Here is a 9,668-nt window from a genome sequence, read left to right on the forward strand (position 1 = left end):
CTCAAGTTCCTGGGCCGTCCGCGGGGTGAGCCGGGGCACCAGCATGGTGATATTCTCAGTAGAAAGTGGTTGCAGCAGCCAAGGAGACGTTGTCGAGAAGTAGATGATGTGGGTGCTTTAAAAATCTGGGCATCTACAGCTATGTTTTTAAATGCAATGGTCTTTACACAAATGATTCAAGTTTTCCAGCGGTCATTCTTCTCCAGTCACATGTTTGTGTGAAAAGATAGAAGGAAATTCTAAACACCACCAAAAAAGAAGATCCAAAATTATGTAGTGTTGGGCACTTTTTGTTGTCGATGTGTTCTTGGGAGTTCTCTTTTGAGGACCAAGCACAGTTGATAGGTAACAAGAGCATGGATTTTGAATGGAGAGAGAAGGCTAACATGGTGCTGATAATACATAGAAAACAATCACAGGTTAAAATCTGCTGATATCCACTTGGTGGAGTAGGGATAACTCTAGGGGATCTTGACCGTTGGGGATTAACTGTTTTTATTTTTTTATTGAACACGGGCTTAACTGTTTCCTTTCTTTTGTTATTTGGCTATCTTTGATAACCTTCTATACTGGATATATTTGTTGGCTTGCAGCAAACATCAGTTTGTGCAGTGTTGTTTAACTATATATTGTGGTATTTAACTATATATTGTTTCCTTGCATAATGCATATTGTATTTCCTTGTAGCAATTGCAGAATGTAACATCTGACATGTAGAATGCTGCTGCCATTAAATTTATCTTATGTGCACATTTCTGATGGTACTTAGTAGTTACTCTTTGGTGATGGCATTTGGCCCTTCGAGTTTCTTTTTACTCTATATATGCATATGTTCTGATGGTAGATTCTCTGTTTTCTAGGAGAGGGTTGATTTCAGTGACAGGTCAACTGTTGAATTTTTGTTTAAGGAATACTGGGAGATAATTATAAAGAAAGAGGGCTTAACATTGGATATCCTTCAAGAAGCTTATGCTAGTTTAAATGATGGCCCGGATCAGATGTCAGATTCTGAGAATTTTCCTAAAGTACAGGACAGCTCAGATGATGATTTCTTGGGCAATAGTGATGGTGGTGATGCTGAGCCAATTTGCCCATCTAATTTAAATGGAACATCAAATAAAGTGAAACCCTTTCTGAAGCATGCAAAATCAAAGAAGAATGTCTATGTTGGTTGGGGTTCAAAAGAGCTGATTGGATTCCTCGAATCAATAGGCAAAGATACATCCAAATCTCTAGATCAATTTGGTGCTGCTGAAGTTGTCAAGGAGTACATTCGACAGAAGGATCTTTCGCAGAAAGATAAGAAAAAGCATGTCATATGTGATGAGAAACTCAAGAAATTGTTTAGAAAATCAAAGATTAAGTACAACAAGATATATAGCTTGCTCGAGAGGCATATTGCTGCAAATGACACATCTGAGGATGAAACATTTGCCAGTTCTGAGGATAACAGTGATTCATGTATGAAAAAGAGAACTCGGACCATGACCTCTGGCTCTGGGTTCACTACTTCGAAAGGGACTTCTGAAATAAACAAGAGATGCTTTGCTTCTCTTGTTTGTGACAACATTAAGTTGATATATTTGAAGAAATCCTTAGTTGTGGATCTGCTAAAGCAGCCTGAGGCATTTGAAAATAAAGTTATTGGTTGTTTTGTTAGAGTAAAGAATGACCCCAAAGACTATAGTTACCACAAGCCTAAAGCATTCTACCAGATTGGACAAGTAACTGGTAATATTCAACCTTTTACGTTCTCTATATTCCGTTTTACTACTCTATGCTCCATTTGCCTGGTTTAGTGTTCTTCCCCTAATAGAGAACTGTATCAGTTTCATGTGCATGTTGTTTAGGTCTATTCAAATATACTGTCTTCCAGCGAGTAAATAAGAAATAATGATGAATTCTACAATCCATACATTACCAGGAGCTTAACTCATGGGAATAAAACTCCATTTCACAGGGCATGTGAATAAATACTCTATTCTGTATCTTTTGGCTACATCGCATTTAGTTATTGTTTGCTGATGAGAGATATGCAACAGGCATTAGGAAATCCTCAGAAGAATACAAGGTAAAGGACATGTCTACAGATATGCTTTTGTGTGTTTCCAGCTGCTGGTCTGAAGTCAAAATTTCCATGTTATCAGAGGAAGATTTTGGGGAGGTAATTTATAACGCTTTTTATTGTGAGAATTACACTTCTTAATGTTCCAACACTACTAAAGCAATTCATAGAGATAGAAGATTGGCACCGATGACTATTAAATATGAATCAAAACAAATTTATGATCTATAGGTTCTTTCTGCTATTATTTTATTTTCTTCATGTATGCACTTAAACTTTGCACATGTTGTTCAAGTTTTTTGTTGTTGATAATAACAGGACGAATGTGAAGATTTTCGTCTGTTCGTCCAGAAAGAAAACTCTAAAAGGCTCACTGTTGTAAGTTAATCTTTTCCAATTTCTAGTGTCCCAAAATGCAGTTGTCCTGATAGTATTTGATGTAATGCAGACTACTATCATTTTTGTTTCAACATGCATAGAAAGTTAGAAGTTATAGGAAAAAGATAACTGTCGATGCTTGGCTATATTCTTTGTCCAACATGATATGTAACTAATGAAGCATATTGCAATTTGTAAAGTTAAATAGTGGTATTGGTATCAGTGCCTCACATGTAATTATTTCGGATTTCTCATCATATGTCCATAGATACTTAGATATACACAGTTTGTGTTGTATCTGAATTGTGTTTGTCACAAGTGCATTCTTCATTGGAAAATAGATGGCAAGCCCTGCCAGCCTTGAAGTGCTCGGGTGTGAAACTGTGATATCTGCGGATGTGCTAGACAGCCTGGGATGTTTGAATCGGAGTTCCAAGTTATGTTTTTATGGGAAACAGGGCCAACAACTTCATTTAATGATAAGAGGGTTAAATGTGCAAAATAACTCAAAACAAAATCTGGTGTGACAGTTAGCCAGTTGCACCTTGCAATGTTTTTTTATATATTTGTGTAATATCCTTATCAGAGAGTGAGACCAACTCAAGTATTCAGTATTTGCTTGGAGTCTTGGATGCCAGTTATTTGACATATTTCTTTCCTGCGTTTCCTTCTTTTCTGGTTTTGGAAAATGTTACAGATATTTGTTGGGTCTCTTTTTTACTTGATTGTTGATTCCATGAACGTGCTGGTTTTTACAGGCTGAGCTTGAGGAAAAAGCGAGAAGTGTACACAGAGATATAGTCACTCATGTAAGTCTGTTAGGAAATTATACCAACATTATGTATTTGTCTGGTACATTCTGCATTTTTTTATGTATCATCATTTGATATTAGCTCATTTTATATTCAAAATAGTATTTCAGTGACATATTCTAGAGTCTGAACTCTCCTATTTTAAGTTTACCTATTAATTCTTTTTTCTGTTAGAATGTTAACGAAATTGCCCTTTCCCCATTCCAGTGGATCGATAAAGAACTTAAGAGACTGGACAATTTAATTGAATTGGCCAATGAAAAAGGTTGGCGCTGCGAATATCCTTGTCAGATAAATATCTTTCTTTCATTTAATGATCTTTTTAATAAAAAAAGTTCTTGGTTTCCTTTTTATACTTCAGTACGATACACCTATCTTAGGACATGCAAGTGGACTTTGTACAGTTATATCCTTAACTAAATTTTACGAAGCTCGAGTACATTGATAAGAGACAGCTATTGCGCTCGCCATCCGAAAGACAACGTCTTCTTGAAGAGGTCCCTCAAGTTATTCCAGATCTGGAAGATAATAAAGACACAGAATTATTAGTCGCAGCATCAGAGAAGTCTTTTCAGATGAATACAGCTACTTTACAAGGTGATGATGCTCCTATCTCTATTACCTGTGTGGGCTGCCACGTTGGCTACTAAAATCAATCTAGTGTCATATTGAGCTTCTGCAGAGATCTGCGGGAACAAATGGTGGATTAACTCACCATTCTATTTGCACAGTTATATCTCATATATGCTTCCTTATGTTATTTACATTTGTTATATTTAGGTTAACTTATTACAGCATGTATCTCTACTACTGTTTCCACCAATAGATTACCTGTACAAAGACACTAAATCTAGATATTGTATCTACTAGTGTTTCTGTTGTTTTACAGCTACACTTTGTCCTGGACAAATAGTGAATTCTGTTATGTGTGTGACTGTGTGTTCGGTAACATCCTACATTTTATAGACCACTACATAAGGGCAGTTAGTTACATGCAGGAACCCCAATCTAACTCAACTTACTTTGTTAAGAATGGGAAATTTCTTTATTTATTGATTTTCGTGCCAGATTACTGTTCATCTTAGAGCTAGTCGTCTAGTTTCTATTTGGAAATGGATGCCAAGTATAACAGCTGGTTTACTTTGGACAATTACCACTAGCAAAAATATCCACTCCAATAGATTATATGGCCTCTATCCACTCCAATAGATTATATGGTCTCTATCAGTTATGCACGTGTTTTTACTCGTCTTGCGACATGTGGTTGTATGACCATTGTCATACTGATCTTTGATTTCTAATCCTTTTCATCACAATTGAAGCTGCTCCTTTTTAACCTTTTTTGTTGCTTATTTCAATGGTTTATCAGGAATTTCTCAAGTTGTTCTAAAATAGCAGGTAAATACTTATTTTGTGTAGGTGCCAGTGGGGACAGAGCTGTTTTCTCGGAAAGATACTCAGAAGAATCTAAAGGTTTGCTTCTGTAATTTGCTTTCAACTTTTATGGTTGATTGATAGATTCTGATATTTATATAGGTGCCAAGAGTGTGAGTTGTTTATTGAAAAAGTTACCCGGAAGAAATACCTAAAGATTTACTTTTAGATAGAGTACCCATTCAGTCACAATTCACGAACAGGAGATAATCACTGTTTTTGTGTAGGTGCCAATGGGGAGAAAGCTGTTCGTTTGACACGTTGCTCAAAAGAAAAGCCTAGAGGTTTGATTACAATACCATACACTAAATTATTATTTTTGGAAAAGGCTCTAAAAGTTGTAGTCAATGTTGCTAAAACACACTGATTTTTGTGTAGGTGCCAATGAGATAGCTGTTTGCTTGAGAAGTTGCTCGGAAGACAAATCTGAAGGTTTGATTAGATACTATGCACTAAATTGTTGTGAATGTTGGTAAAACATACTTCTTTTTGTGTAGGTGCCAATGACGAGAGAGCTGTTTGCTTGAAAAGTTACTCAGAAGGTGTGGCGTTCACTAAATTGTTCACATAGTGTTCACTAAATTGTTCCAAATGCTGGTAACCATTCTGACTTTTTGTGCAGGTGCCAATGAGAAAGCTGCTCACATGAAAAGTTTCTCTGAAGAAAAGACTAAAGGTGTGCTTACATGATGTGTGGTAAATTGTTCTGAAAGGTTGTAAAACACTCCTGATTTTTGTAGGTGCCAGTGAGGACAGAGCTGTTTCCTTAGAAAGTTGCCCAGAAGAAAATTCTAAAGGTTTTACTTGTATAATGATTATCTGCATTCAGCTGGATTTTGTAAAATTGTATTTCTGTTTTACATACTTGATACTTTTTGTGCAGGTGCCAATGAGGAAGCTGCTTACCTGAAAAGTTGCTCTGAAGAAAAATCTGAAGGTTTGCTTACATGATGTGCAGTATTTTTTTTCAAAGAGGTTGTAAAACACTCCTGATTTTTGTGTAGGTGCCAACGACGGCAGAGCCGTTTCCCTATCCTTAAAAAGTTGTCCAGAAGAAAATTCTAAAGGTTTTACTTATATAATGATTATCTGCATTCATCTGGATTTTGTAACGTTGTATTTCAGTTTTACATACTTGATGTTGGATGACTAGTTTGAGTTAATACTTACGTTACACTTCTAATGCTATGCCTATTTTGATATCAATGGTAGTGGAGTTCAATGCTGCATGAGACCGTTAGTGCTATTCTCTTCTGCTGTGAACCGTAGAGTTTAATATTGTAGAATGCCCACTAAAAGAACACTAGAAGATTCATTCCAATCATTTTATGCACCTGTAGATTAGACAACTTAGCAACTATCGGTAAGTGCTATCCACATTTGCGGCCGATAAGTAACCATTACTCTGTATGATATGCCCTCTAATAAATAATGCATCTTCAGTTAAGTAAGTTGGCTCTTTGGTTACTATTGACATCATCTCAATCATTGGTTGTCATTTTAATTTGGATTGATAATTGTTCTAAATTATACCCCTAAATAGTTTGAGCCGAGGCTCAGAAAACTCCTTGTCTAAACAACAGCTTTACTTAACCTTGGTTTGAAGAAAAGAATATTACAGAATCCCCATGTCACCTCTTTCTCTCCCCCTCTCTTCTTTGAGTTACCTTCCCAGTTTCATTGTTCATATTACATTATGCAGGTACTGAAGGTGACACTGATACACCGAAAACGTGTGTTCAAAATCAGGGCACTGCAGGTCTGTGCTTACTGCCCATCCTTTCGCTAGTTTTTTTTTGAGCAAATATCCTTTCACTAGTTATGCTGTACTACCTCTGTAAATTAATATAAGACCTTTTAGATCACGACTTTAGTGATCTAAAAAGTCTCATATTAGTTTACAGAGGGAGTACTTCTCTGAGGATTAGATGATTAGTCTTCTTCAAGCCTTTATTCCAGCTGATGTTGCAGTTTCATTCTAGTGACATACTGACCATTCCGAGCTACCTGTTTCTCATTGTTCATGTTTTAATGACGCAGACACTAAATCCAATGCTGCTGGCGATACACCTAGAACAAATGTCCAAAGCCAGAGTACTCAGGGTAAGGTCATGCTACCTGTCATTTCACTAATAATTGCACTGCTCTTGGAAGGATTGGTCCTCCACCTTCCCTGTGTCGAGCTGCTGTTGCATTTTCATTCTGTTGAGACACCGGCCTTTGTCAGATACCCCACTTTTCACTGTTCATATTTCACAATGCAGGTAGTGAAGAGAATGCTGCTGGTGATAAACTGGGAGCAAATGTCCAGAAGCAGGGTGCTGAAGGTTCTCTCTTATTACCATCCTTTTATTTGTTACTATTATATATGAGGGAAAATGTAGTGAGTTTTTTAGAGGAGCTGTGTTTTACCCATTGAGCTACTATTAAGTAACTTAAAAGTCACCTGTGAATTTCTATGGTAAAACATATGTGACCTACAGTGAGAAAAGAAAACATCATGTGACCCTAGTTTTGTAAATGAATGGTTTTGAATTTTGCGCACATCTCCCATCGTTCACATATGTAAGCAGTTTAGTGAACCCATGAGGCCACGAGTTTGATTACAATTTTCCAGCTTTATTCCTAATTTTTCTGGTTCTTATATAATTTTAGCATTCTGTTCTACCTGACCAACCATGATTGATGCAGGCAATGCCGCTTGCATCCCAGCCGAAGTAATCAACATTGATGACGACGAAGATGATCCGACGCATGATCAAGGTGCAAACGTGGTTGTTGTTGATATGGATGCCGATGAGTCTGGGAATATTCATGTGGCGCAACGCAAGACAAGGCAGTCGGGCATGTGGCATTACAGGGATCCTTTTGGTGACGAGCAAGGCCCCTTCTCTCTAGAGCTGTTGGATGGTTGGAACATGCAAGGGTACTTCGACGATGACTTCAGGGTCTGGAGAGCCGGTCAGTCTAGCGACTCTGCCATCTTGCTCAAGGACGCTCTGCGCCTGAAGCGCTGAGAAGGATGGCAGCTACTTGGGGTTCCCATGCTAGCAAGTTAATGTGAAAGAGGGGGCTTCTCCTGTAATATATTCCTGCCTAGATTCTCCTACTTTGTTCCTAATATTATGGTGGGAGGACCAGTCAGACTTACATTACCTGGTCCTACGAAACTTTGGCCTCTGCTGTGAATTGTGGGATGGACATCAGTTGGTTTCAGAGGTTGATGCAAGTCTATGTCTAAACATGTTCAGTTATGCGTTCTGCTCTCTCCTTTTTCTTGTTATATAAAAAATGCTAACCTGGTTTGAAATGTTCTGAATGTTGTGATGATGATACTGTTTTCTTCAGAGCGATGATCTGGCTCCATTGATAAAATAGTGATGGTATAGCGTCTAAGGAACTGACATGAACACCAGCAATACATGTCCTAGAGTTCTCAAGTGGCCTGCAGCCTCCACCTTTAGAGATTTTGAAGTGTCAGAAAGCACTGTGGCAATAGGCAGGACCCCTCACACTATAGGTTGTCGAATTGCTTTTTCGTCACAAGCCCGACAGAGAAGAAAACCGAGAGCACTTGCACAAATGGATGCATGTATGTCGATAATTAGGAACTACACAAACATGTTACAAGCAAGACATGTCAACGCACCAAACAACGAACAATCGGCTCAAGGGTCGTGGGATACAAACACCACTGGCTCCCTGGCATCTGCTACAAGGATGGCCTTGTGTAACGCCCTGGCAAACCCATCGGTTTCTGGTCGTTGCGGCTGGGTTTCTGGTCATTGCGGCTGGGATCTTGGCTGGACACACAGACCAACACTATTTTTTTTCCGGTGCACTCTCTCACAAGCCAAACGTACTTAATTTTGAGGTTCTTCTTCGATGGGCTCCCGAAAAAGAAGATGCATCTTATTGATATGAGTAGTCTATATATCATTCTCTTTAAGCCGGGATGTCACACCTTGGGACCTAGGAGGCTTTCATTCCATGCATTGTAATCTCGAGGCTTTTCACTTTAAGTGTTGACGAGGCATTACTGTTCATATTGCTAATCTCCTCAACTATGAGAAAGTGGAATTTCCCATTACATACCTTGGTCTTTCGTGCTCGGATAAACAGTTGGTGGCGTCAAATTGGGATCCCATGGTTAGTAAAGTTGTTAAGAGAGTAGACCCTTGGCAAGGGAAACTCATGTCTTAGGGCGTAAGACTAACTCTTCCAACCCGTGATTATCTACTATCCTGATCTCAGCAATGGGCCTCTTTATTCTAGGAGACGGTGTTCATGTGCAATTTGACAAAGTTAGGGCTAGATTTTTCTGGGAAGCAGACATGGCTAAATGAAAATATATATGGTCTGATGGGCAAACATTTGCAAACCTAAAGTCCAGAGAAACCTGGGTATCACTAACCCCAAGAAGATGAACTTGACTCTAGTAACCAAGTGGATTTGAAAATCTTCCCTGAATGATGACAACATGTGGGCTCGAATTCTCAAAGGGAAGTACATCCCAGATGTTTCTTTCTTAGCTTCTAAGACTAAGGGCTCCCAAGTTTGGAGAGGGATCCAAAAATACAAAGGGATTTTCAACCTGAGCATTCGCTTGGAGGTCGGGAATGGGAGAGACACTAAATTTTGGCTTTCTAAGTGGATCGATGACAAGCCTCTCTACACTAGATATCCTAACTTTTTAATCATAATCTGGCCCTGAGATCCTTGTCAGCAATGTGTTTATTGACAGTATGTTCAATCTCGCCTTTTTTTCTCGAACACGCATAGCATGTGTATCATTCATTAAAGATAGAGAAAAGGATATAGGAAACCCTCCACCGATGGTCCAATTACAAATTACATGTTGCACCTCCACATCTAGTCCACTCCACACAAGAACAAGAGACTAGAGACTACTCAGGACATACCCCATTTGCTCAACTTTTATAGAGACTCCTCTACATCACCTCGAATGAGTCCTGCAG

General features: G+C 38.5%; 1 protein-coding gene across 3 annotated transcripts in view; it reads left to right on the forward strand.

Moving 5' to 3' along the window:
• Nucleotides 1-7,943, forward strand: part of LOC119280051 (zinc finger CCCH domain-containing protein 44-like) — an 11,305-nt gene extending 3,362 nt beyond the window's left edge. Inside the window, exons 4-21 of one of the 3 annotated variants that reach the window (XM_037561052.1) lie at nucleotides 861-1,731; nucleotides 2,043-2,164; nucleotides 2,384-2,443; nucleotides 3,202-3,252; nucleotides 3,463-3,533; nucleotides 3,683-3,852; nucleotides 4,675-4,728; nucleotides 4,917-4,973; nucleotides 5,068-5,121; nucleotides 5,187-5,231; nucleotides 5,312-5,365; nucleotides 5,430-5,486; nucleotides 5,573-5,626; nucleotides 5,694-5,756; nucleotides 6,392-6,448; nucleotides 6,730-6,792; nucleotides 6,954-7,016; nucleotides 7,381-7,943. In XM_037561052.1, the coding sequence (XP_037416949.1) occupies nucleotides 861-1,731; nucleotides 2,043-2,164; nucleotides 2,384-2,443; nucleotides 3,202-3,252; nucleotides 3,463-3,533; nucleotides 3,683-3,852; nucleotides 4,675-4,728; nucleotides 4,917-4,973; nucleotides 5,068-5,121; nucleotides 5,187-5,231; nucleotides 5,312-5,365; nucleotides 5,430-5,486; nucleotides 5,573-5,626; nucleotides 5,694-5,756; nucleotides 6,392-6,448; nucleotides 6,730-6,792; nucleotides 6,954-7,016; nucleotides 7,381-7,706 (2,292 nt within the window). In that variant the 3' untranslated portion in view covers nucleotides 7,707-7,943. The remainder of the gene's footprint in view (nucleotides 1-860; nucleotides 1,732-2,042; nucleotides 2,165-2,383; nucleotides 2,444-3,201; nucleotides 3,253-3,462; nucleotides 3,534-3,682; nucleotides 3,853-4,674; nucleotides 4,729-4,916; nucleotides 4,974-5,067; nucleotides 5,122-5,186; nucleotides 5,232-5,311; nucleotides 5,366-5,429; nucleotides 5,487-5,572; nucleotides 5,627-5,693; nucleotides 5,757-6,391; nucleotides 6,449-6,729; nucleotides 6,793-6,953; nucleotides 7,017-7,380) is intronic. The other 2 variants (XM_037561056.1, XM_037561059.1) reach the window with 2 other exon arrangements.
• Nucleotides 7,944-9,668: the final 1,725 nt, after the last annotated feature.

This window comes from Triticum dicoccoides, chromosome 1A (genome assembly GCF_002162155.2).
Source record: "Triticum dicoccoides isolate Atlit2015 ecotype Zavitan chromosome 1A, WEW_v2.0, whole genome shotgun sequence".
Classification (NCBI taxonomy): domain Eukaryota; kingdom Viridiplantae; phylum Streptophyta; class Magnoliopsida; order Poales; family Poaceae; genus Triticum; species Triticum dicoccoides.